The sequence below is a fragment of the Bubalus bubalis genome, chromosome 16, assembly GCF_019923935.1.
Source record: "Bubalus bubalis isolate 160015118507 breed Murrah chromosome 16, NDDB_SH_1, whole genome shotgun sequence".
Lineage (NCBI taxonomy): Eukaryota > Metazoa > Chordata > Mammalia > Artiodactyla > Bovidae > Bubalus > Bubalus bubalis.
This window is the reverse complement of record NC_059172.1, coordinates 32,956,110-32,983,155: the sequence shown is the minus strand read 5'-3', so window position 1 is coordinate 32,983,155 and position 27,046 is coordinate 32,956,110. Positions and strand designations below refer to the sequence as shown.

At 47.7% G+C, this 27,046-nt stretch overlaps 1 protein-coding gene across 2 annotated transcripts in view; it reads right to left on the bottom strand.

The window, feature by feature from the left end:
* Window positions 1-280: 280 nt before the first annotated feature.
* The window catches only part of CLPB (caseinolytic mitochondrial matrix peptidase chaperone subunit B), a 148,696-nt gene continuing 121,930 nt past the window's right edge, over window positions 281-27,046 (bottom strand). For both annotated transcript variants that reach the window (XM_006064697.3, XM_006064698.3), the window contains 9 exons: window positions 20,137-20,214; window positions 18,859-18,914; window positions 13,214-13,258; window positions 12,687-12,848; window positions 7,340-7,496; window positions 6,538-6,611; window positions 6,253-6,372; window positions 6,059-6,163; window positions 281-5,695 (listed from right to left, as the gene is read on the bottom strand). In XM_006064697.3, coding sequence (XP_006064759.3) covers window positions 5,447-5,695; window positions 6,059-6,163; window positions 6,253-6,372; window positions 6,538-6,611; window positions 7,340-7,496; window positions 12,687-12,848; window positions 13,214-13,258; window positions 18,859-18,914; window positions 20,137-20,214 — 1,046 coding nt within the window. In that variant the 3' untranslated portion in view covers window positions 281-5,446. The remainder of the gene's footprint in view (window positions 5,696-6,058; window positions 6,164-6,252; window positions 6,373-6,537; window positions 6,612-7,339; window positions 7,497-12,686; window positions 12,849-13,213; window positions 13,259-18,858; window positions 18,915-20,136; window positions 20,215-27,046) is intronic.

Below are 27,046 nucleotides of genomic sequence, written 5' to 3'. Positions count from 1 at the left end.
ATGCCCTTCAATATGATTTTCCTTTTTTGTTAAATTTATTCTTAGTATTTTATAATTGTGAACAGGTAATACATTAATAAGGTTCAAAATTCAATTTAAAATTATAAAAAATACAGTTAATTTACCCTTCCATTGCTGTTTTCTCTCTACCCAATTATTCTCTCTTCCAGAGTTACTTTATGTATATGTGAGCAAATACATATACCTATTTATTTCAACTGTTAATGGAATACTTTTGTTGTTGTTTCTAGTTGATTACTGCTGGAATAGAAAAAAGCTATTGATTTTTGTACATTTATCTTTTATTCAGACACTTACCAAATTTCCACATTAATGCTAATAGGTTTTACTTAGAGCCTCTTAGATTTCCTAAACACACAGTCACATATCAGCAGAACAATTTATTATTTTCCTATACATATACCAATTATTCACTTTTATTGCCTAATTATTTTCAACTGAATTTTCAAATCAATGTTGACTCTTTTTTCAGACTTTAATATTTACTATTGGTTTTTGATGAACAGTTTCTTTTCCTTTTACTTGGAGGTTTATCAAATCATACTTAAAGCTGTAAAATTCTGTCAAATGCTTTTTCAGTACATACTGATAAAATGTTTTTCATTTAAAAAATTTCATTCTGAAATAATTTTAGACTTATAGAAAAGCTGCAGAAACAATACAAAGAATTCCTGTATACCCTTCTCTCAGATTTCCTCAGTGAGAATACTTGTGTTTAATCACTCTGTATTTTTTTATGAGTGTAGGTGGCTCTGTGGTAAAGAATCTGGCTGCCCATGCAGGAGACTCGGGTTTGATCCTTGGGTCAGGAAGATCCCCTGGTGAAGGGAATGGCAACCCATTCTAGTATTCTTGCCTAGAAAATTCCATGGATGGAGGAGCCTGGCAGGGGGTCACAAAGAGTTGAACACGACTGAACGACTTAGCACACACACTTGTGTACATACATACGTGCATGTGTATGTGTATAATTTAGTTTCTTGAAACATTTGCCAATTGTCTTTATCTTTAAATATTTCAATGTATATTTTCTAAAAACATGGATATCTTCATAAGAAATATTATCAAAATAAAAAAATGTTAATCTACAGGCATTTAAATAATATTCATGTTCTTGAGATTAATATATTAGTAATATTTCCTGATATAGAAGCCTGTATTACCTTATGTAATAATGTTATAATAATGTTAATAATGTTTATAATGTTAAAAAAAAACCTTATGTAATAATGTTATAAAGTTCAACTTAACTTTATTTGGAATTTTTGCACCTATAGTCATAGATGAGATTACACTATGGCATTCTTTTTTGGCAGTTTATTGGGTTTGAGTATTAATACTACACTGCACTTTAAAAATCAACTGAGCATCTTTTAATCTTTTCCAATGATCTGAAGCAGTTTATATAGTAATTAAAAATCACACTGATCTATTTTTTGGGTTGGGTGATGGCTACAGTGTTATTAACTTTGTGATAATTCATTGAATTGCGTAACTGTGATTTGTATACTTTTCCATATAAATTTTAAATAAAAAGTTCAAAGAGGAATCTTTTAAAAGGGTAAAATTGCAATCACTTTTCCAATTTCTTCTTTTGGTAATTAATTGGCTTATTCAAACTATATCTTGGGTCAGTATTTGCTAGGAAATGATCTGCTCTGTTTTCCAAATTGTGGCCACAGACTTACCCTAAAATTATTTAGAACTCTTCCATATATATGATTATGTCTGATCTCGTCCCCCTCCACTTTTCCCCTTTATCAGACTGAGAAAATCTATTTTATTGGTGTTTTCAAAAAGAATCATTTTCTACTTATCCTTTTTTTTTTTTTTTTTTTGCATTTCTACTTAACTTCAGGTTTCATCTTTTCTCCTATGGTTTAAATGTTTGTTTGTTTTTTTTTTCTAAATTCCTAAAACAATCACTAAGCACCTTTGAATTTTTCCTTTTGAACAATGAAGGTATTTTACTTCCAAGTCCAGCCTCATGTATTTCTAAACACTCAGTAAGGTGTCTGGGGTCTTACTTTGCCCTATCCTCTCAAGTTCTGCTGCCTGGCCACAAGCACATGACAAATGTTCGCTCCATGAACATAGGATACTGTTGTGTCCTGGGCCTCGCTGTGAAGATCCGTGCTTGCTGCAGGGCCTACCCATCCATCCAAACACCTGGAGCAGCCATCATGTGAAGGCTCTGTGCCAGCTTCTATGAACAGGACAGTGAGTAGAACTGGGTATCTGCCCTTGTGGATCTTACACTCTAATGACAAAGGCAAACACAGAACGAGTAATGCAACTGAGCTAAGTCCTGTCGAGGATGCTGTGAAAGTATAAGGCAGGGGTCCAACATCACCTACAAGGCCTAGCTGAGTCTCTAGAAGTGATACTCAAGCTTCTCAGAATCGGAGGTCTACTCTGTCCCTTATTCTCTTCTCAGAAAGGTAGTCATTGGGTTTTCCTGTATAAAAGCTATCTGGTTTTCAGTTGTATGTCTGCTGGTCCTGGCCACAGCTGACTGAACCAAGAGACTGACAGCTGGGCATAAGAACTTTATCCAACAGGAGTGCTCCACATGGGATGGTCACTGGCTGACTTAATTAGAGCCTCTATGGGAGTCTGAACAGAAAACAGAATGAGAGAAGAAACAGAGATAGCAGGAGAGGAAGAAGCCGAGAATGAATCGTAAAGTGTTAATAATAACAGCAAGCCCTGTGGTATGGGGTTAGACTTGTGGGCATCAATATGGACTCATGGTTTTTAATAATATACAGATGGATAGATTAGTAATAAATTCAGCTGTGTGTGACACATGTATTAACTATACACATATATTCATTTCCTAGCTTTGTGTGCTGAAAATGCCTAGAAGCAATGATACTCCAGGAGCAATGAATATACCACCTTGGTTTCTAAGTACCATTCTCAAATAAAAGGCATCAGGAGTTGCTTAGAGACATGGCTGAAGTCAGGGCTGGGACAAGAAAAGTGTAAGTAACCTTGGAACACCTTGTGGTACCAGAAAATAAGGTAATACTAAAAAAACGATGGGGCAACATTGAAACAACACAGGAGCCAACTCAAGAGCTCCCAATGGCCAAATCTACAAGCAATGAAATAAACTCTATTAGTACTATTAGTAGGCTACAACCCATAGACTAAAACAAGTATCCATTAGTTTTTACTTATAGGTAAATTATTGAATAAATAAATGAGAGAAAAGAGACAGCTGTTCCTTACAGAAGAATACCAATTAATACATATAGATGGAATAAGAAAACAATGTCATCATTAGGCAAATATAATATTAATGTTTGTTAAAAGCAAGAGCTGGTTGGGAAGATCCCCTGGAGAAGGAAATGGCAACCCACTCCAGTATTCTTGCTTGGAGAATCCCAAGGACATAGGAGCCTGGCGGGCTATAGTCCATGGGGTCACAAAGAGTCGGACATGACTGAGTGACTAACGCGTTCACATTTACATGATGGATGCTAAAATCAATGGGCAAAATTCTATGCATAAATAAGACATCTGTACAGTTTCTATCTTTCCATGAGATTCTTATTCATTTCAAAGGGAAAATTAGTAATCTTACAGTGGAGAACTGGTATACACAACCTCAGCATGTATCACCTGCTCTGAGTTATAAGGATGGGCACAGCATCACTTGAGGGCTAGTCTTGCCCAAAATGGAGACCCTCAATCTAGCATGTGAAAACAGCAGACAAACCCAGATTAAGGGACACTCTACAAATTTAACTGACCTGGAGGTTTCAAAAGTGTCAAGGTCATAAAACGCAAAGAAGGATGGAGGAACTGTCACAGGTTGAAGGAGATAAAGGAAACGCAACAAGACGCAACACGGGATCCTCGACTGGATTCTGGACCAGGAAAGGACATCAGTGGGAAAAACGGCAAAATCTGAGTGCCTAGAGATTAGCTAGTAGTACCATATCATGTTAATTTCCTGGTTTTAATAATTATAATTTAATAATTTTTAACAGATGGTTGGTGAAGTTGGTGAAGGGTGCATGGAATTCTACTATTGTGTGGTAATTTCCTATAAGTCTAAAATTATTTCAGAACAAGAAGTAAAACAATAACAACAACAAAAAAACCTGCTACTAATAAATAAACAAAGAGTGGCAGTCACTGAGGTACAAAGCGGCAGACAGCTCCTTGAGGGGCTGGATGGTGCCTGTTGCAGCACCTGCTGGAGCCCATGTCCGGCTCCAGCTGCCCCCACCCGCCGTGTCATGACATTCCTCCACCACCCAGGGGACTGTGACTCCTGTCCCCATTTTCTGCTTCCTGGAAGAGACTTTCTGACACCAAAGGAGGGTTTCCAAAGTGGCCCTTCAGGGGAGGCTGATGGCATGGTCCTCAATGGTGGCTACTGCAGATGGTTCCCAAGGATGTACGTACCAAGCCTTGCTCTGCCCTGCTAATTAAGCTGAGGCCGAACACGCCTGGTGTGTGGAAAGCCTTGGGGGATGGTGTGCAGTCCTCTGCTTAGTGACTAACATGCAGACTGCATGAGGGAGCTATCTATCCCATGTTCACTTAGCTAGGACCATGGTATAGACAGGGCTGAGGCAGACTCCATGGCCATCTGGGTACAGCCCAACCCAAGGATCCCTCCCCCTACAGTTCTCCATTGTCTATGTTGTTGGTCTCCTGCAAGAGGCCCCACAGAGTTAAGCTTGCTTGGTCATTTGGTGCTTCTGTCCAGGCCCCGTGTAGGGTAGGGTAGTACCCAGCCTTCTTCCTAAAGATGCCCTATGCTGGCCTAGTTCCAAGGCTGGAGAGACGTGGTCTGGTCTGACCCCTGAACATGGGGCAGGGAGGAATAGTAGCTACGACACGGCTGTGGAAGGGGGAAGGGTTCCGAGAGTCCCTTCCCCTTGGAATTCTAGGGCATGGGAAAGAGGAAGCAATGGCTTAAATGCAGAAGCTCTGTGTCTGGGCCTCTGACTTCTCTGCTCCCTGTGGAGACATTCTGGGGACTCAGTAGCATGAGAGCCAGCAGAGGGTAGCAGGTCACAGCCTGGTCCCTGTCTTCTTCCAGCCAGGTCTGTTCTCAGCTGCCATACTTCTGAGCTTCCAGAAAACATGATAAAGTTCCAGAGGCTCTGGGACATGAGGATCACGCTGAAGGACAGAGATGAGGGACCTCCCTCTTCTCCCTGCCGTAAAGCAGACACAGGAGCAGCTCCCCTCCCAGAGACCTAGGAGCACATGTGGGCCCCACAACGAAGGGGCTAGGGTGGGGCTGGGAAGGCATCTTCCAGGGGCTGTGAGGAGGTAACAGGCCTTAGGCTAGATGCAGAGGGGTGAGAAGCAGGAGGGGAAGGTAGGTCGGTCACCATGCCACAGCCAAGGGGGCTTTATTAGGTGTTGAGGGCACGTATGGGCAGGTAGGTAGACGCTAGAGGGTGTGGCACACCTTCTCAGGGTGGAGTGGTGCCTGGATGTCCAATTTGTGGGTCTTGCTGTCCTTATCGATGATCTCCAGCCGCAGCTTTGGGGGACGCCTCTCGGCCTGGGATGAGGGCAGTTCAGGACTCTTGAGCAGCTGCTTGTCTGAGTCCTCCACAGTGATGCGCAGGGTGCAGCCCCCCGGCAGCAGGTCCTGCTCATAGGCAGCCGCCAGCTGGTTCACCACTCGGCGCTCCACCTGCAGGCGGTAGGGGAAGCTGTCGTCACTGCCAAAGCCTGGAGGCCCAGCTCTGTCACTTGCTGCCTGGGCAAGAACTTACTCAAAGCTTCAGTTTTTTCATCTGCAAAGGGCTAACAACACGAGCTTGCAGGACAGTACTAACAAGTCAGTAGTCAGTTTCTGAGGTTCCTAGCCCCAGTTCCCTGATGCTGGTAGGGGTTCAAACTCATTTCCCCTCTTGGACAGGGGTTTTACTTGATTATATTGTTTTTGGTTCTGAAGGGGCATCTGCTCTGGGTAGATGCCTGGGCAGGCTGGGAGCCCAGCGAGTGGGTCTAGGGGCACCAGGGAGGGAGGTGTGGAGGTCCTCTCAGGACTCACCTCATGCTTGATGGAGCGGGCGCCATAGTGCACGTTGTAGCCTTCGACCAACACGTCCGCCACCTCGCGGTCCCAGAGCAGAGTGATGTTGTGCCTTTGCTTGGCCTGGGACAGGTCAGACAGCAGCATGTCTGCATGTGGCCCAGGGCTTTCTAGATGTTCCACCCCCACCCATGGGCAGTCCCTGCTCTTACTCTCTTGGCCCAGAAATTCAACTCCTTGTTGACGAGTTGGATGAGCTCCGAGTGGCAAAAGGGGAGGAAGTAGACGATCTCATTGATTCGTCCCAGAAACTCATCTCTCCGGAAGTGAGCCTGCAGGGCCAGGTTAGGGATGTGAGCTTAGTGACCCAGAGTGGATAAAGGAATTAGTGGACCCTACTGGGGAAGATACAGATGGGAGGGCTTCCACATCTTCACGATGGCTAAGGTGATCCCCTCCAACTCGAGGCTCCAGCAGGAAGGACAAGGAACTCTTACTTTTAGGATGGGGCGAATCACGTTTTCCTTGAAGTTCTTTGAGATGGTGATCTTGTCACTGATCTGGACGTCCCCTGTGGAGACAGAAACATAAACTGCCTGCTCCCTACACCTGGGACCTTTGGGAGCTGTGCTGCACCTTGGCTCCATGACAAGAGCCTGCTCTTGCCCCTGACAGTCTGTGTGATCCTGGTCAACATCTTGCGCCCTCTGGGCTTCAGCCTTCTCATCACCTGCACAATCAGAGGACTGGACTGAGTACTTCCCAGGCCCTTCCAGTGCTCATGTGCAGTAGGAATTGCATGAAGGAGGGGAGGGGAGAGGAGAAGAGTCAGGACTGAGACTTGAGTCCCGAGTTGTAAGAAGGGGGCTGGAGAGTTCAATCCTAGACAGAAGGCTGATAGACGCAGTGTCCACCCTGACACACTCCCCTTTCCAGCACTTTCCAGGGCCCACCCATGCCCACCTCCAGGTTTCTGACCTGCCATCCCCTTGCTGCACCAAAGTGTCCCTCCCTGTTAAGTGCACATCCCTTCAGTCCCCTGAGACCCTGGCCTCCTCCTGGCCCCACACCTTGGGGTGGCTCTGTCCCTGCCTCTGTCTGGAGCCCTCCTGTCACCCAAGAGGCCTGGGGCTTTCTTGAGGAAGTAGGGGCACTGTTTGTTGGCCTCCCTCCACTATCTAGTTGGGTGTTTGGTGTCTTCATCTGACCCTGGGACCCTGATTCTATCCTTCCCCCGGAGCAGCGTGGCAGCCGTGTCACTTGACTGTTTGCCCAGAGAACGTGGGCCACGTGCCATACCAAGGTTCTCGGCGATCCGGTTACGGCTCATCTCCAAAGCTTCCTGCCTGAGCTGCAGCGCATGCTGTGCTATCTCGTCGCTGGCCACGTTCGAGGTCATGATGAAGATGGCATCCTTGCAGTCGATGGTCTTGCCTTTTCCATCTGTCAGCCGGCCCTGGGAAGGAACAGCAACTGCGTGGTCAGGGAGCGGTAAGGCCGGGCACCTCTTCCAGGAGGTCTCTCCAGAACCCTCTCCCCCTGGCAGTCAGCGCTCCCTCCTCTGGGGTCTCTGAGCACTGTTCTCACTCCTTGGTTTCAGTGCTCACCTGCTGGGAGAGCCACCAGCTGAGACTGCATCTGCTGCCTGGCGTCTCTCAGGGCACCCAGAAGCCAGTCTGACTGTATAAGCAGCCATCCAACACACCCTCCTGGAGGCCTGCTGTGGGTGGAGCTCTGTGTTGGGGCACTGGGGACTCACTGAGCCTGACACGCTCCAGTCTAGAGGAGTGAGGCCAGGAAACAAGCAGTTAGAATTCAGTGGGTTAGGCATTATGATAAGGGGAAGGCCAGGCTGCTATAGGAGGTCACAGCGTATTCTACAGGGCCACTGTGAAGACCAGATAAATGAACTGAAACAGGTATAATCTCTGCATCTTCAGAGCCATCCTCTGGCCTAAGATAAAAAATAATGTTCTTCCTTTAATCAACATGGGAAGTTGCCTTGGAATCTTTCATTTTTTTCTAGAAGTGACACAGAAGAAAGCATCTTTACTAGACGCAAATGCACCAAGGAAAGAGAAAAGGGGCAACAATAAAGGGAAGAGACAGAAGAACTAGAAAAGTGTAGTTTCCCGGGGCCATTCAGCTTAAGGGTGAGGATCTCCGCCCACTCAGCAAACCTCAAGGCTCTCATGGTACAACAGCACTTTGCAGTCATTTGTAAAGAAGCACAGGGGCTTTCCTAGTGGCTCAGCGGTAAAGAATCCGCCAACAAAGGAGATGTGAGTTTGATCTGGGTTGGGAAGATCCCTTGGAAAGAAAATGGCAACCCACTCAAGTATTCTTGCCTGGGAAATCCCATGGACAGAGGAGCCTGGTGGGCCACGGTCCACAGGGTTGCAAAAGTGTTGGACACGACTTAGCAACTAATGAACAACAATGACATATAAAAGCAATAATCAGTGCCCTGCTGACAGGAACTGGTGGAGTCTGCTGTGATGGGCACCCACGGCCACCCCCGGGGCCCTGCTCGATACCTCTGTGAGGGCAGGGGCTGGGTCTTGTTCTCACTGGGTCTTAGAACAGTGCCTGGCATAGAACAGCCCTCAGCAGTTGCTTGCAGACTGAATCCTCACCACCCCTACAAAGAAACTAAGGCTCCAAGAGCTTAGTTTGTACAAGGTCTCAGAGCTGGAACACAGTCCAGCTGAGACTCTACTGAACGGTCTCACCCCAGCACCCCTGTCTTTCACTGTACACAAGGCTCCTGGGGCCATACCAACAATGTGGGATAAAGGAGGCTTCGTGAAATTTTCTTTCCTAAATAAAAACTTCTCAGAGTTCTAAATTCAGTTTGCATCCTTTGATCCTGACTGGAGAGAAGCTAAGCTACTGGGTCAGGTGTGGGGAGAGGTAGACCTTCTTAGGAATTCACCGGGGCTGCAGACAAAGCATAGCTCCTGCCAATTCTGAGAGCATGGCTCCAGGGAGAGGTCACTGACAGCCTGCGGGGCCCTGCCCCAGGCCAGTGATGCAGGGCCCTGCCCCGGCCTCAGGCAACCATTCCTTCTTAAGTATGTTCCTTTCCCTGGTGGCAAGTTCCTTTCACTCAAGGTCAGCCCTTGCTTCTAAAGCAGATGCAAAGGCAGACTAGCCCTAGCTCTCAGAGGTAAAAAAGAAAGGCATGTACATTAACTGAGCACCTACTGTGTACTGGGCATGGTACCAAGTGCTTTTCTGCCTCACTTTACACTGGCCCGTGGCACAGGCCTCTCAGGAAGTGTTAGCTCCAAGGGCGTCTATTCAAAGGGGGCCTTGAGATCCAGTCGTGGTCATTCCCCCGTCCCAGCCTTGAGTGGGAAGAGGAGAAGGAAGGGTACAAGCAGATGTCCCCGAGCTTGGCCATTAGCTCCCCACTTCACCCCCTGCCTACGAGTTACAACACGACAGATCCACTGAGGGCAGTTCTAGTTTTGGGGACCAGGTCTGCGTGCGTGCAGATGACCCCGCTGTGTTCGCAATGCTCGTCCCTGAGGACTGAGCGCACACACGGCTATACTGGCCAGAGCAATAACCCGCAGCCATTCTGTTCTGAGAGATCAAAGCTCTGCTCATAACGGGGCCTGGGGATGGGTCCCTGGCGGGCGAGGGGAGCAGGTGCAGTGCATGACTGGCCCAAGGGTGACTTTCAGTGTTTGCACCTCCTCCTCAGAGTCCTTGGCAATAAAATGTGTCCCAAAGAGGGAGCTGTGGCTGACCCGCCTCCCAACTGGAGTGCACGCATGCGGGTGAGGTGTGAATGCTCACTGCAGGGTCACAGGGGCTGCTCCCCCACCGGCACCCCACTTCTGTCCTTGAAGGGAGGCGCAGAGAGTGGGCTTCCTGGGACTTCTGCCCTGTGCTGTAGGTCTGGGGTCAACTGGGAAGTGAGCTGCATTAGCTCTGCTTGGTGAGAGCTTTGCTAGGGCTCCCACTTTTCTGGGCCTAAGCTTGGGAGATCTGGGATGGGTGGACCTGGTTGGGGGGCGGGGGCGCACGTCTCTATGCCCCTTAGTCCTACTGATCCTAGGGCAGCACTCACCACAGTGGCTGAACTGCTTTTTGCTGCCTGTCTCCCCCTCACTCCTGAGCACTGAGGCAGGGGCTGTGTCTGTTCTGCCTGTTTCCCCTCTGCCTGCCTGCACTAAACCACGCTCTTCTCATTTGCCTCCTACTCTCTGGCAATTCCCTCTCTGGGTCTTTGCGGAGAGGTCGCAAGCCTCGTCTCTGCTTACCAGACTCTCACCAGGTGAGAGAGCTCGTCCATTCCTGTGGCTTGTTACTCTTTCTGTGCTGAAGCACTCCTGAGTCTACTTCCAGCACAGACCTCTCTTGCACTCCAGACAAGCAACTTCCTGGACATCTCCATCTGGCTGTATCCCAGGCATTTCATTTTCAACACTTCTGAACCTTAGCTCCTCACCTTCCTCAATCTGTTGCTCACACCTCTGTGTTCCCTGTCTCTGATAGCAGCAGAACCCATGGGACACCCAGGCCAGAGACACTTCCACTGGTCACCCTTGTCACCTCTCTGTCTCCTCACTTGGGAGTTCTCTCCATCCAATGGCCCTGCTGTAGAGCATGTCTCCCCAGCCCTCACTTGGACTCTTCAACAGTCTCCTCGCTGGTCCTTCTTCTTCCTTCTAGTCCATTTACTCACTGCTGCCTACAGGAGCTTTATAAAAGGAAAATCCAATCATGCTTTTCCCTTGCCTAAAGTCTTTGAAGGCTTCTTCCTCTCCAGCAAATAAATCCACACTCCTTTGCCTGGGATTCTAATCTGCCCCTGTCTATCTCACCCATCTACCTCCACCATTCTGTTCTCACCTTCGCTCACAGTCGGGCAATTACTGAAAGGCTGCAGTCCTCTGGATGGAGCAGGCTGCCTCACGCCTCTCTGTGCCTACACACAAGGTGTCTACTGCCAACCCTAACATACTGAATTAAGTTAGTTGATGGGGTGTTTCCCCTGGTGCTGGGGGCTCTGAGAATGCCTGGAGAGACTAGGTGCCTGGGAGTTATTATTTAAGCTGTGGGTTCTAGGAACTGGAGTGCCTGGGTTCAAACCCTCGATTTTCTCTTCCCAGTTGTGTGACCATGGATGAATCAGTTATCTCACTTTATCTCAGTTTCTACATTTGCCACACTGAGGTAGTAATAATGACTATCTTCATGGTTATTGGGAAGATTAAAGGAGTTCATAAAACAGTGCCTTGCACATAAAGTACAAAAATGCCAACTTTATCGCATCTCTTTTCTACCTGATAGGCAGGGAGCTCCCAGAGGGCAGGTTTGGGTCTGGTCCATAAGCTGTGTACCTGAATCCTATTAACAGTCTAGAATGGAGTTGGGGGAGTACCAGAACACAGGTGTGGGAAACAGAATATGTGACCTTTGAAGGACTGGCCTTCATTCTTCAGTAGGAGCCCTCAGGATAGGGAGCAGATAAGAGCCTAGGAGGAGGGCAATAAAACTGGGGCAGCCAAGGATGCTGGGCTCGGAGGGGAAGACAGTGAGTGGGCAGCTGTGGGGACACTTGGATCTGGCTCTGGCTGGCTTGGTACCTGGTGTGCTATTTGGTCCAGGGGTATCCATTCCTGTATCTCATCAGCAAACCTGTGACATTCTGGGAAGCAAACCCCTTTCCATTTTCCCAGGGCTGGATGGGGCTGAGTGGAAAGGCAGGCTGGACTCGGTCTGCCCATGTGCTGGCTAACACAGCCTCTGCATGGGAGCAGAAGGAAGGCCTCACCTGGAACAAGTGGATATCAGCCCCTCCCCTGACAGTAAGCCCTCCCTCCCCTGCTCAAGATAAGGAGAGGTACAGCGGGGAGACCTGGGCTCTGGGACCAGATGTATCTTGAGACCATTTCTGGCTCCTCTGTACAGTAGCTCTGTGGCCTTGTGCAAGCCATTTACAACCTCTTGAACTTGTTTCTACATCTGTTATAAAAGGTGACTACCTTGCCTGGCTATTGTGATGATTAGCAATAAAGTCTATAACATCTTTAGCACAAGCCTACTACATAGACTGCTGAATAAAAGGAAGCTGTTCTCATCTAGAGCTCACTCGGTCAGTTGAGAGGGAGACTGTTCTCGTTTGTGATGAGCCGGGAGCTGTTCAGGAGAAGAATGCTCCATAAGCCAGGGCACCACCATTCCATCATCACTGCAATGGTCACAGACAGCAGTAACATTACTAACATTTTAAAGAACTGGTGAAGATAATGGAAGGAAGGAGCAGGAGCCGTCTGAGTGAGATTCTTGGAGCTTACTGGATCCAGCCTCCCTGTTTTTCACATGAGGTTCCTAGAGATGGAGCTGAGCTGGAACTAAAAATTCAGGTCTCTCTCTCTCCTGGCACTTCTGCCCCATTCTCTCTTTAAAAGGGACCTGGGCAGCCACAACATTTCAACTTTTGGGCCCTGCGTGTTTTTCCTGGAGTGCCCAGTCTGGGCCCTGGTCCAGAGAAGGGGTAAAGCCACATCTGCTAACTGAGAAGCAGGAACTTGATGAACGACTGACTCCGGATCCACAGGTCCTGCTGCTCATAGCCCTCTCATACCTACAGGTGTCCCCCAGCCAAACCCAGCCCCAGCTGACTCACCTCATCAAACAGCTGCAGCATGATGGTGAGCACATCTGGGTGGGCTTTGTCTACCTCATCAAAGAGCACCACGGCGTTCGGGCACTGCTTCAGCTTCTTGGTCAGCTGGCCACCCTCCTCGTGGCCAATGTAGCCTGGTGGGGACCCGATGAACTTGGCCACCTGGTGGAAGGAGAGAATTAAGTTAGGCAGGCCTTTCCATCCTTTCAGTTTCCAATACGGGGCATGCACGGTAAGCTGGCTTTGCATACTGTTAAGACCGCCTGTTTCAACAAGGTGAGGTTATTTCTTGGGGTGGAAGGAATCCTGCTGTGATAGGAGAGCAGTTGGATCTCTTCTGTGTTTATTCTTCAGAGCAAATCTTATGCAAAACAGATGGACCCCACTGTGTACATATGCCCCCAAAGGACAAATTCCAAGGCTGCTGTAATTATCTCAGGCTTGAATGACAAGTCACATCAAAATACCCAGGCAGAGTCATGTTGACAGGCTTTCCAAACCAGACTTCCCCAAGGACTCTCACTCACCTCATGCCGCTCCTGGAACTCAGACATGTCTAGCCTGATGAAACCCTGTGTGGAAACAAGCACGAGTCCATTTGAAGGCAGGAAGGCAGAGGGAAGGGCTAAGGAGGAGAGCATCTCAAATATCTTCTGGGCTTTCAAGCCACACCAAGATCTTCTATCCCATTCTCATGACACAGTGTTTTCTGGCTCCTTGTCTCCTTTTCTGTCCACTCATCCCCTAAATGATTCCCTCACTCCCTACCTTAATAAACCCAAGTCATGTCCCTGCCCTTAAACTGGCCTGGAAAGTCTTTTTTTTTCAGGCTTCTACCAGGCCTGATCACCGCATCATCCACTTATCACACATTTCCTGAAGGCGTCCTGTGTGTGCTGAGCACTAGAGCTATGTATGTCTCTGTCCTCTAGGAGCACCGGAGTGGGACAGGCTGACACAGACAAAGTCAGCCACCACCAGCGTGGGCCATGATGAGATGGAGGGGAGCAACAAACACCCACACAGCTCCATGGTGCCCTCCACTCTGCAAGTCTACATAGGCACAAGTCCCTTTGCTTTAGTTTTCTTCTATTTTTCAAAGAGTGTAGTTGATTTGTAAAGCTGTTAGTTTCAAGGGTACAGCAAAGTGATTCAGTTATACCCACACACAAACACACATATATATTCATTTTCAGATTCTTTTCCATTACAGGTTATTACAAGACATTGAATATAGTTCCCTGTGCTATACAGTAGGTCCTTATTGCTTATCTTTTTTATACATAGTAGTACATATCTGTGGAGAAGGCACTGGCACCCCACTCCAGTACTCTTGCCTGGAAAATCCCATGGACGGAGGACCCTGGTGGGTTACAGTCCATGGGGTCTCGAAGAGTCGGACACGACTGAGCGGCTTCACTTTGACTTTTCACTTTCATGCATTGGAGAAGGAAATGGCAACCCACTCCAGTGTTCTTGCCTGGAGAATCCCAGGGACGGGGAAGCTGATGGGCTGCCGTCTATGGGGTCACACAGAGTTGGACACGACTGAAGTGACTTAGCAGCAGCAGCAGTGTATATCTGTTAATTAACTGTTAATTAATCCACTCCCCATTTTCCCTTTGGTAACTACAAGTTTGTTTTCTGCCTGTGAGTCTATTTCTATTGTGTAAATAAGGTCATTTGTATCACATTTTAGGCTGCACAGATAAAAGATATCACATGATTTTTGTCCTTCTTTGACTTACTTTATATAGTTTGATAATTTCTAGGTCCATCCATGTTGCTGCAAATGGCATTATTTCATTCTTTTTAATGGCTTCATAATATTCCAACCCCCCTCCCCATCCATTCCTCCATTGATGGACATTTAGGTTGCTACCATGTCCTGGCTATTGTAAATACTGCTGCTATGAACACTGGGGTACATGTATCTTTTTGAATTAGAATTTTCATCATCTTCAGATATATGCCCAAGAGTAGGACTGCTGGATTATATAACTCTAGCTTTTTTTTTTTTTTAAAGAATCTCCATACTGTTTTCTAGAGTGGCTGCACCAATTTACATTCCCACCAACAATGAAGGAGGGTTCCCTTTTCTCTACACTCTAGTTTACTTTTCTTTTAAACTAATAAATCTGATTTATTTACATGTTTTCACGTCATTAAAGTGCTCTCCACAACACTGCTTGCAGCCCTTCTCTCTCCATGGTTGGGCCTAGGGGTGCTTTCCAAGGGAGCTGGCCTCCTAGGTGAGGCCCTACCATAATTAGGCCCAGGGATAGAATACTGTCTAGAGTGGGATTTGCGAGTTAACACAAGCAGAATGCCTTCTCCTTTTTATGAAGAACTCAGGGACTTAAGGTGTTATAAGGGGATTCAGAGGTACCCTGTCTCTCCACCCAGATAAGGGTTCCCCAGAGACTCCTCAGGCTCCTCTCCTACTGGCACCCACTGACTACATTTCTCTCGAGAGCTGAGGAACAGCGGGTGCCAAGACCTGAGAGGGAGGTATTAATGGCTATATCTGAAATGCAGGCCATACTGCAGTTCAGCTGCTGGTCAGAAATTCAGTCTGTGAAGTATTCTAGTTTTCTCTGTCCTGTCACTCTGTATCTGAGGTATAGGGCAGCACAAAGAGCCCTGGACTCGGCTTCCAACCCCAGTTCTCCACTGTCTGTGGCCTTGACCAGGCTGCCTCCCCTTTTAGAGCCGCTGTTTCTTCACCCTACGTCCTCTCCCTGTTTCACCAGAGGCCTGAGGACAGGCCCTAACCCAAGACGTGGGAAAGACCCCGGAGAAGTTCTTAAGGCCACGTGGGGTGATCACTGCTATCAAGGATGAAGCATTAGCCAGTAAGCATCTTCACGGGGCCCAGGCACCTTGGCCAAGAGAGACACAGGCTTCAGGGAGGGTAGGAAGAGAGACATGGGGAAGCTGGGAGTGCTGGAAGCAAAGGCCTGGAAGCCACGAGATGGGCATCTGATAACAGCTGAGACTCACTGAGTGCTTACTATGTGTTTGGCAATGTTCTAAGCAAGCTAGAACCCACGTTCTAAAGGACTTAGAACATGAGTAAGTCTAAGAAATAAGTACTATTACCATCCCCACCTTATAGATTAGAAGACTGTCATGGATTAAAGTAATTTGCCCAGGGTCTCAAACCGACAATCGGACTCCAAGTCTGTGCTCTTAGCCTCTATACTCTGTTGTTTCATATGTCCCACTCCCTCAATCAGCTGGGCTTTTGGCATCTTCATCTTAAGGGTTCTGAGTTTTGTGCCCAGAACCAGTGTCAGTCAATGTCCTACGATAACAGGGAGTATAGACTTCAGTGCTTACTTACTCTTATGTCAAGTTACTAAGTCCTTCTACTGATTTGCTAAATAACTCTGAACAAATCTCAGGGCTTGATTTTCTTAGCTGGAATAATTTTGGTTTCACATGATCTTAGCTTAGGGTTATCTAGAAGTGAGGCAACAATAATAACAATAGTGAAAGTGAAGTTGCTCAGTCCTGTCGGACTCTTTGCAAATCCCCTGGACTGTAGCCTACCAGGCTCCTAAGTCCATGGGATTTTCCTGGCAAGAATACTGGAGTGGGTTGCCATTTCCTTCTCCAGGGGATCTTTCAGACCCAGGGATTGAACCCAGGTCTCCAGCATTGCAGTCAGACGCTTTACTGTCTGAGCCACCAAGGAAGCCAGTAATAATAATAGTATCCAACATGTATTGATTGCTTACTAATGTGCCAAGAACAGTGTACAGCATTTTACATCATTATCTCACTTAACCATCATGATAATTCACTGAGATAGGTACCATTATTGAACCCATTTTACAGATGAGGAAACTGATGTAAACAGAGATCTCAGCCAACTCCACAGAGTAGTTTAGAGCTGAACTCAGATCCCTGCTCTTGATCCCTTCATCATACTATAACTGTGGTCTTTAGAGCTCCACCACCCTATCTCAGGATGAAATCACAGGATGCTGTTAAGTTTTTTTCTCAAGGATTATTAACTCTAATAATGGAAGTTAACAAAGCTGCTCAATTTGGGAAAAACAGTGGAGTTTAATGAGAGAAAAAAAAAGAAAACCTCATAGGAGGTCTGATAAAGAAATTATAAAAATGTGCAAACAGGGATTTCTCTAGCAGTCCAGTGGTTAAGACTTCATATATCCACTGCAGGGGGGCATGGGATCAATTCCTGGTCAGAGAACAAATATCCCATATGCTGTGTGGTGTTGCCAAAGTAAGAAAAAAGTGCAAACAAGTCTTTGTGAAGTAGCCAAGTCTGGAGGTATCAGTGACTCTTTTCAAATGAGGAAGCTAAGGTAAAAGAAAGCCAGAGCTTGAATTCAAATCACCGACCCCCAGGCCAGTGCTTGTTCACTGAGTGAGCCCTCCTTTACACTGGGCCCTGTAGATGACACTCCCCACACATCAGTCCTTGGATCCTGGCAACATCAGGTATCCTGGTTAGCCAGCTTACAGTTCAGAACCCTCAGATTATAAAGGCATGTCTCAAACATGCCTGTTACATGGCCAGATAATATCCGTGCTAAACACAGATGTTGTAATGAGTTGATCCACAGGGCTGGTCAAAGTAGGAGTTTTATAAAAGTACCAACTCTGATTTAAAAATATATGGATGATTATATTGGGCTTCTCACGCCCCTCATCTCCCTATGTGAAACAAGGACAAGAAGGACAGGTTTATAATCTAGTCTTCTCTTGCAGCAGAGAACAGTTTTGAGAGAATAGCTGACAGACTGGATTCTCGTTTTACTTCTTCCCCTAACAGGTGTCCTTAACGTTGCAGGGTCTCAGTATTCTCATCTGAAAAGTGGTTCTAATTTGGCATTTAAGCTATTTTCCTTGTAAAATCAAATAAGACAGTAGATGGGAGTGCTGTGAAAGGACGGAGTGATGGATAAATACGAGACAAGGGATCAGGTACTTGATGGTTGTTAGAGCCTGAGCTCGCTGTGATTCCCAGTATTTCACTTGATGCTCACAGTAATCTTAGACACAGGACTGATTAGCTTTACTTTGAGGCAATAGCTGAAACTTGGAGGGGTAAAGCAACCTGCCTAGGGCCAGTAGAACCTGAGCCAAGGAATGGCTGACTCCAGAGCCTGGATCACCCAGCCCACTATCTCCAAGGGGAGAGGGTGGTAGGCACTTCCGTCTCCTAGGTGAAGCATGCACTGAAGGATGCCATCGTCAGCTTTCAGGACACCCTTCACAAGTTGAAATCTGCCTCTCGTTTAGATGCTCCAACTGAAAAAAGACTTGCATCGTCCATCTTTTATCGAGCCCTTTCTCCTTTCTACACCAGCAAGTCAGCAGATACTTTCCTTCTACTTCCACTGTTTATGAAGACATATTAAGACAGCTTGGATAAGGAGATTATAATTTGTAATTAAATATTAACCTTTCTGACAGTATTAAAATTAAACCACTCAGAATTCTTCATCCCTAATCAGGTGGTTCCTGCCCTTAACTACATCTTCCCTAATAGTCTCACTAGTTTATGGCCCTTCCCAGAGTGCTAATTGTTTCAATCGCTGCCAACCTGATGAATTGGCCTAAGAACTCCGTTTCAGTTGGAGCATATTAGCATGCTGTGCGCTGCTTCTTGCCTGCCTGCCTGTCGAGTGGGTCTGCCCTGGCTTTGGGTGAGGCAGCTCATAGCTACTGGCAGAGTCAGCAGAAGGGACCATGGACACAGCTCAGGAGGACATAGCCTCAGCTATCTTGTTTTCTGTGGCTGCCAGGCCCTCAGAGAGGTGGTGAAGGGGGAGCCGGGCCACAACAGGACAGGAGTTGGCCAGGACTCTGTTGCTGGCAGAGTTCTGGGCAGTTCCTTATTGCCTCAGCTAGGGAGGCTTTCCACAGAAATTAGGCAAGGGTACCCAGGGTTGTGGGCAACCTGTGACGCCTCCAGACTGGGAAGCTAGGAGAAAGAGAAATGTCTGGTTTTAAGTTGAAATGTTTCTGCAGTCTCCAAGGACTGCTCTGACATTTTTCTCTGTGTGAAACAATTTCTTGTCAGCCTTAGTAAGTCAAACTGAGCAGGTCTTGGAAAGCCAGAGTCTGAACAAGGGGATGGACACTTGTGGGAGCTCTCCATGGCCTGCCAATTGCGCCTAGTTCCAGCCCTTACCTTTTTGGCATCTTTGTGCATATATTTAGCTGTCTGCTTGGCCAGTTCTGTTTTTCCTAGTAGAAGGAAAAGAGAAGTATTGGGTTAGGAGATGACTATCTCCTGGAATGAAAGAATATTAGAAATATTAAGAATATTAGAAATGCATGGATGCTAGAAATAATACATGTTATGGAAGGGAACAGAACAGAAAGGGTGACTCTCAAAGTCACCAAGGGAAAACTGATGGTAAATCTGGGACCAGAATCAGAGTCTGCATTGTATCTTGATTTTTCTGTGGATGGGGACTGAAACTTTTCCTCTATGGTAGCATCTAAAAGTGGGAGGTTGTCTCATACAATCCAGAGCCATCTTGTCCTTCGAATCCCAGCACAAACCTTGCTTTTCCTAGAAGTACCTTGATTCCCTGGCTCATTGTACTGTCTCTCTCTGGACATCCATGGTCTTGCCATCTAAGCTAGGCCCTGGAGCCACAAGGCCAAACAGAGGCTGGGAGAGGATAGAAGCCACCCCTCCCTGGCTTTACAGCTTTACTTTGTAACATAAAGAAAGGATGACGATACCAAAGTGATGGCTCTGAAGGGCCGTTTGGTATGATGGTCAAGTCTTTGGAAGTCACTGCCTGTCTAGTATGGCTCAAGGTCTATGGTATAGTGTGAAGTGATGGTAACCCTTTGGGACCCTACATCAGAGGCAGCATCCATGAAGATGCTGAGGGGGAAGAGGAAGCTACAGATACATGTAATTCCCCATAAAGACAATGGGAGGGCAGCGATGTGGGACTGTGAGGGTGGAGAGTGAGAGGGTGAGAACACTTCAGATAATCCAGCCCAACTGGCTATAAAAATCCCCAACCAACTTCACTGCAACCAGTTCTGTTTTGCACTTAGCACTGTGCTGACCATCAGTGGCTTTCTTTAGCTTCCTAGAGGGTTCTGGCCCAGGCTACACTAGATAAGGCTGGTGCCCTGGGCAGTGGAGGTAGTTCAATTACTCCTACAGGGCAGCGTGTGGGGTTGCAGAGTGGCTGGACCAGGACTAACAGGCCCCCAAGGGCCTAGCCCTCCTGGTGAATCAGGCCCTGCACCACAGCTTCCAGAGGGAGAGGCATAATTCCAGCTGTTCCAACGTGACAGATGATCCTCTGCTGGCTCTGTAATTCGAAGGCAGTTGTTTTGGGAACTGGAGTTGAACTAGAGGAGGGTCGTGTGACTCTGGCCCATAGCAGCTGGGGCTCCCCCAGCTCTCCTCCCCACAGGCTGATCTACTCCCTGTTACCTATTCCAGATGATCCCAAGAAGAGGAAGACCAGGGGGTGTTCTTCGTCGTACCAGCCATTCTCCTTCCTCCGGATCGCTACGGCCAAACACACAAGACGGGAGGACAGGGAGGGAGGCAGATAAATCAATGACACAAAAGGCAGGATAATTATCACTAAGTATACAATATGTTTTACTGCTCTGCGCCCACTCAAAGTCCTCACTACCATTAGTGCTGCCTAATCTGATTAGCTGGCAAGGCCCCTAGAGACACCTAATCAGGTTAGCATGGATTTGGAAAGCTGCCCAGAGCAGATTTCGGATAAAGTTTTCCAGGATGAGCACTCAGCGTTGCCAGGGAAACTGAAAGGCTGGTGGATAGTGAATGGAGGTGAAGGGGGTGGGGGACTGACTGGTGAAGGAGAACTGGAGAGGAACTTTAGATCCCGGCTGGTAAGCCATCTACTCACAACTGGTTGGCGGCTGAGCCTCCCCCTATGCAAATGGGAGAGGCAGAAGCCCATGGCAGGGCCTTGGGGACTGGGGTGTGAGCTCTGAACTCTTTCCCATGTGGGGGAAGTAAGGTCTGCTGTTAGGAAATATAGCCAAATGTACTTTCTGGAAGCCAGTCAAGGGTACTGTGGAGCTCAGGGCAAGGAAGGGTGAGCCACTTGCTAGCACCTCCACAAACCATGGCCTCCAATGGACAGAGGTGCGGGAGGGGAACAGACATGTACCAAGTTTCTTGGGGCTCAGCTCTGTTACAGTAAGCGCTGACCTCTCCTCTCCAGGAGGAAATATATAATCAAGGGCTCTGCATGCCACACAGAGTGGGAGAACCAGGCTCAGAAGCATCACCCAAGTATAAGAGTAAGGAGCAGAATGAGGCCGAACCATCTGAAGAATCATTTATTTAATAAATGATTAAATAAATGTTATCTCCTAGGCCCAATGGAAAAATCGCCAACATTTTATTACTCAAGACCCATTCAGATAACCCTGAGTAGAAAATATTATTTTCAATTCCATCAGATTGAACAGGAAACTGAAACAAGAGATAAAGATATCTCTGCCCAAGTCACAATAACTAGTAGGTTACCAGCTGACTGGTGGAGATGGTAGAGTTGCATTGCTAAACCTGTCTTCTATTTTGGTCACATATGGTTATAAAAAGTGGATTAATTTGGGTTGCATAAATGGAAACATGCACTCAGAAGCAGGAAGGGGTGAGAGCACTGTGCAATGTCAAAGTTGGTCTGCAGATGGAACAACATCTATGGTCTGCTCCTCAGAGAGCTGAGGGGAGATGAGCAAAGGGATATATGTTGGAGGACAAGGCCTGGAAACCAAGTCAATGGAGGAGGAGTTGACAGTCTTAGGGAAGCGTCTTCAGTTTTGAGGTGCAAAGATCATACATACTATATACACTGTGTGGTATAATCTGTGTCTCTGGGTTTCATAGAAGTGGCTGGAGAGGTCAGGGAAGGCCTTCAGAAGAAGTGGAAATGATGACAGATCAGACTAGGCAGGATCTGAAGGAGAAGAGGTGGCAGTATGACAGAGGTTGTGGGGGGGACAGGAATGAACAGGAGTAGCTGTGGGTGGGATCAGACCACAGAGGTCTTGAATGCCTGTCTCAGGAGTACATGTCCACACTGTGGGCTTTCTCACCTCAATCTCTAATGCTTCTTCCTAAGATACTTTCTAGTTCTGGCCTCAGAAGAAACAGAAACTGTCCGTGGACACCGGACAAGCCACTCTGCCTGCCCGGATTCTCTCCCTGAGATTTCTGAGAGGAGTCTGAGAAACCACTCAGTCTAACCTCTCCCTTGGGTTAGGCTCAGATCATCTCTGAACTGACTGGCTTGGTCCTCTGGAAGACCAGCCATGAGGGGAACCCACAGGCCTCGCAGGTACCTGAAGGCTAGGCATGAAGACAAAGAAGCCCCAGCCTGGCGAGAAGGGAGGCCCCAGTGCAACACCCTGTGGGTGAGGGTGTTTGGGAAGGTAGAGACCTATAAAATGACAAAGGCTAGACTTCTGTGAATATATGTGTAGGATGTGTGCTGAGGTAAAGGTGAGAATGGGGGGTTATCTGAAAGGAGTCACACTTCTCCAAAAGTTGAATAAGTTGAGAATCTAGGTTTGAAAGAAGCTGAGCATAAACTAGATTCAGGCTTCATGGGGGTATCTGGGGAGGCCAAAGTACCCAGGCATCACTCAAATGGGGAGCCCGGGGAGAAGAGTTCCCCAGGTGTTGTGAACCTGGGGTTCTGATCTTGACTTCTCTTTCACGAAGCTTCCCAGCCCACCAAGAGCTACATGCCTCTGGGCTAAGCAGTTCAAAACACCATGGAGAACATGGAATTGGATTACGCCTGGAGCCATCTTTCCCCCCTTCTTTTCTAATAACGCACCTGGGAGAGAGCTCTTTATAATGCCAAGCAGACTCCACTGCACAGCTGTCCCTGGTCAATTCTGCCGGACTCAGGGCATGAGTCTGGGGTGGGCTCAATCTGGGCCCCCCGTGAAACAGGCAAAATGCCAACCATTAAACAATTACAACTCTGGATATTTCTAATAATATCTGAAGAGAAAAACGGCCAAGCAGATGGTGTCCGACAGAATGAAAAATGGAAGTAGCTAGGAAAGACTGAAGAAGGCGGGCCCCCGGGTGTGTGGTTGGTAGGGCGGCTGAGGGCTAAGACTGGGAACCTTAGGGTCCTGTCAGGCTGGGGCAGAGGCTGGGACAGAGACCTGGCTGGGTCCACTTGGGATGTGGCCACAGATATTCGTGCTCTCACTGTGGACAAGCAAATGCAGCCACTTCCTCTGCTAGCACTTCAGAGCCTATAAAGAACTTCTGTAGACATAACTTCATTTGAGGCTGGTTACAAACCCACGAGGCAGGCAGGGCACGTAACTTGATTCCCATTTTACAGATGAGATCATACATATAAAGAAGTGAGGTGACCTGCTCAAGGTTACACAGGTAAATAAATGGACCTGGGCTTTTACCCCTCGTGCTGGCCAGCTCTTGAACCTGAACTGGTGGTTCAGGAGTTTAGAGGGAGGAGCTGGCTGTTTCCCACACAGCACCCCCTCATTCCCTCACCTCACCTGGAAAGTTGCTCCTCTGTAGTCTTTCAGTCTGGCTGTCTCAGTCACTCCATACATGGTCTCAGGAGCCCCTGCCCCTGACCATCTCTTGACCAGTGCTCTCTGGTCTCAAGGTCCCCTGAGCAGGAAGCTCAGCCCATCTGGCCCGTCCCATCTCTGGGGCTCTAACAGGCTTGGCAGCCTCTCCATATGCTGGACCAGTGACAGGGTCCCCTTGCTGGGTCTTCTGGCCATGTGGACCACTACCACTCATCCTACATCTCTCCTGCAACAACTCTTCCGGCTTACTCCATATCACACCTGCCCCAATAACCCCCGTGTTCATCGACGGGGCGGTGCGGTGGGGAGGGCAGGAGCCACAGGATCTAGTTTGGGGTCCTGGCTCTGTCACTTATTAGCTGACTTTGAGCTCAACACTTACTCCTTTAGAAGCCTGGTTTCTTCATCTCTAAAATGGGACTAGCCATACCTGCTCAGTTGGCCCCTCATGAAGATTAAAATGAGTTAATGGTTATGAAAGTGATTTGTAAGTTGCAAAATAATAATAATAATAATAATAAGAATAAAAATAACGGTAGTCATAGCAGCAGTGGGGGCACAAGCCATTAGCCGTGCTATTTTACAGATAGCCCTTTCATCCTTACAATACTTCAGAGAAGTAAGCAGTATCTCTCCATGTTACAGAGGACGAGGCTGAGGTTCAGAGAGGGACAATGGGAAGGTTTCATCTGTGCACCCTCATATCAGGGGGAGGGTAAGTCCCGATTTGATTGTGTATTTCGTGGGTGCATGTCCTAGGCCTATTTCCTGAGGGACTTTTGCAAAACACTGGTATAATGTGTGCTGACTAAATGAATTAATTGTCGGTCTTCCTGGAATCACAAGGGGCAAAGAACAGATATTTCAGCTCCCATTTTACAGAGAAGAGTGATGCCTGGATCCAGGAGTCTTTTAAGGCTCCAAGTGGTTACTACTACCCTTGGGTAAAGAAGGCTTCCATTCTCTTCTTAATTTCCCTCCAGGGAGCCTTATCCATTTGTTCAGCAAAAAAGTTCTGTGTCGAGTGCTGGGGTACCTACAAAGAAACCGAGAACAGGTCTGCACCTCTTGGGTGAACGCTGCTATGAAAACCGTGAGCGCCAAGTGGTATGGAGTACTATGAAAAGTGTGGGAAACGCTATTTGTTTCTGACTGTGACCTGGGGGCCAAAGCACAAGGGGGAGATGGCTAGGCAGCCTGGATATGATGGGACAATCCAGGAGGAAAGCTCTGGTGTGCAAAACCCAAGTGAGACAAAAGAACTGCCTCCTCCTCCCATGCCAGGCCTTTGCCTCCATCTAGCTCAAGGTTTGGGGGAGTCTGGGTAGGCTGACTCATCTCTCCTGATAAGTTCTATTGATGCAGCAGATTTTTTTTTTAACCTAACCTGAAACAGTTTGCCCCATGCTTGTGCCACCTCCTAGGGGAACCTATCCTTCACAGGAATTCCACAGTTCAGTCACCTAAATGTCTATTAGTATCTTCTGTCTAAGCTTACAGGTTCAAGGGGCATAGCTCAACAAGTGCCTGCTTCTGGTGCCCTGGGTTTGGTGGATGATGAGAGAAAAGCTCTTTCTAGTCTGTCAGGAGTATTCTTTCTGAAGGCAAACTATTGCTACCGAGGAGTTAACGTACTAAAATTGCAAATAGCTTTTGTTGAGCCCACCCACTGTGTGTGAAAGCCTCGCAGGCTATGGTCAGGTTAAGGTTAGGGACCCTATGGGTTAGGGACCACTGGAGGGAAGACTGACACCCTTCCAGAAAGAGGTTGAGATCAGAATCTGTGCTCAGGGGAGGCAGAACCTCAAGATGAGTTTAGACTTTGTTCATCTGAGTTTACTTGAGTTCAACAACCTTTTACATACCTGTGTGCCAACTCTGGGGAAACAGACCTAAAAGAGGTAGTTTCTGACTTTTGCAGGGAGAAAGACATACAAACTGATGCTATGTGGTAAGCGCAACAAAAAAAAAAAGTGTCCACAGGAAGCGCATAGAAAGCCCCTGCACCAGGTGGAGAGTTAAGGAAAGCTTCCTGGATAAGGCATGGGTCAGGTCCTGGCAGGCGAGCAGAAGGGCAGAGCAGTCCAGACAATAAGACAAGGGGCACAGGAGGGACTCCTGAAGTGGGGAGGTGGAACTTAAGAAGTTTTCTAAATTAATCACTACCTCTCTACAACTCAGGGACGATCTAGATGTATTTCTCAGATTACAAACAGGACTCCAAGGGAGGGTCCAGAAAGCTAGCTGCAGCACTCAAGAAGATTACATTTCTGGATTAGTCAAAGAGGGAGGTGGAGTATGAGATAGGATGGTGCACCTACTGTGTGTATATGGGTGATTAATTAAAGTTCTGAATTCGGGTCAGAGCCAGGCTTAGAAGAGAGGTCAAGGTGGTAGAGCTTCCCTGGGGAGTTCACAGGCTTCAGAGTCAATGGGGACCAGATGCAATGGGCTTCGGGCATAGGCCTCTGGTCAGAGGGAGCCACTGTGAAGCCTCCACGGGTGCAGGCTGCCCAGAAGAGGCTTCTTGGAGCAGGTCTGGGGAAAGGGATGTTACTTCAAAGGGTCAAAGGCTGACTAGTATGGGTGTTGTAAACAACGATTTTGCTACACTCACATTCTTAGTATGCTTGTGAACAACTAGGAAGCAGGCTTAACAGCTTCTCTTCTTTCCTCAGAGCACATCACAGAGATGGACAAGGGGCCATAACCAAAGTAATTAATGTGACAAACTGCACTAAGCATCTACCTCGACTGGAGGGCTGTGCCAGGAACTGGGAAAACAAAAATGATTCAGTCAGGGTCTCTGCCGTCAGGAGTCTACAGTCTATTGCTCCTGAAATATAAAAACCAGCCCGAGGGTGGGAGACGGGCAGGGCTAGGGTGGGGAAGGGGCCAGAAGAAAGGAGTTTCAACCAGAGAGGGCAGCATCAACAAATATAGGCAGGAGATCAACGCAGCACGTGCAGGGCGGCAGAAGTAGCCATTGTGTGCAGTGGGGGAGGGGGGACAGCTGGGGAAGTGGGGGAGGGCAGCAGGGGTGGGCCCTAATGCCAGGCCAGGGCAGTCAACTCAAGAATTTTACACAGGTTTTTTTTGTTTTGTTTTTACACTGTACAAAGCTGACTCCAACTAGGGACAAGTGATTATAGGGGAAGAAAAGGAGGCAGAGAGACCAACGAGGAGACCACCACTAGGTTCAGACAGGAGACACTGAGGTCCTGAGCTGGAGGTCCTCAGTGGTATTAGGAATGGGGGGAGAGGCTAGGTGTGAGATCTATTTAAGAGGTAAAATGATAGAACCTAAAGGGCTTTAAGGGGAAGGAAGAGCCAAGGAAATATCTACGCTTCTACTCAGGAGACCAGGGAATGGTGGGGCCTTTACTGAGACAGGAACACGGGAGGTGACAGGTTGGAGGAGGGGAGCAGAGTCTAGATCTGTTCAGATCTAGACGCTGGCTGCCTTTCTGAGGATGGTGGGCACAGAGGTTCTGAGCTCCCACTAGAACAGGCATCCTCCCCTTCCCCATGATCAAGAACAGCTTGGGATTCTGGAAGGAGAACCTCATACTTGATGTCAGTGCTCTGGCTTGTGGTCTGCATGTTGGCCCTGCTTTGGCTCCAGTGACCTGAGAAGGCCAGAGAGGCCATGGGGGCCTGGGCTGTGGGGTCGGTGCTTCCTCTCCCCCATTTGTAAGATGGTAACTGTGCGCCAGCCTTGCTAGAAGCCCTGCAGCTGGGGATCACACTGATAAATTCACTGTATTACT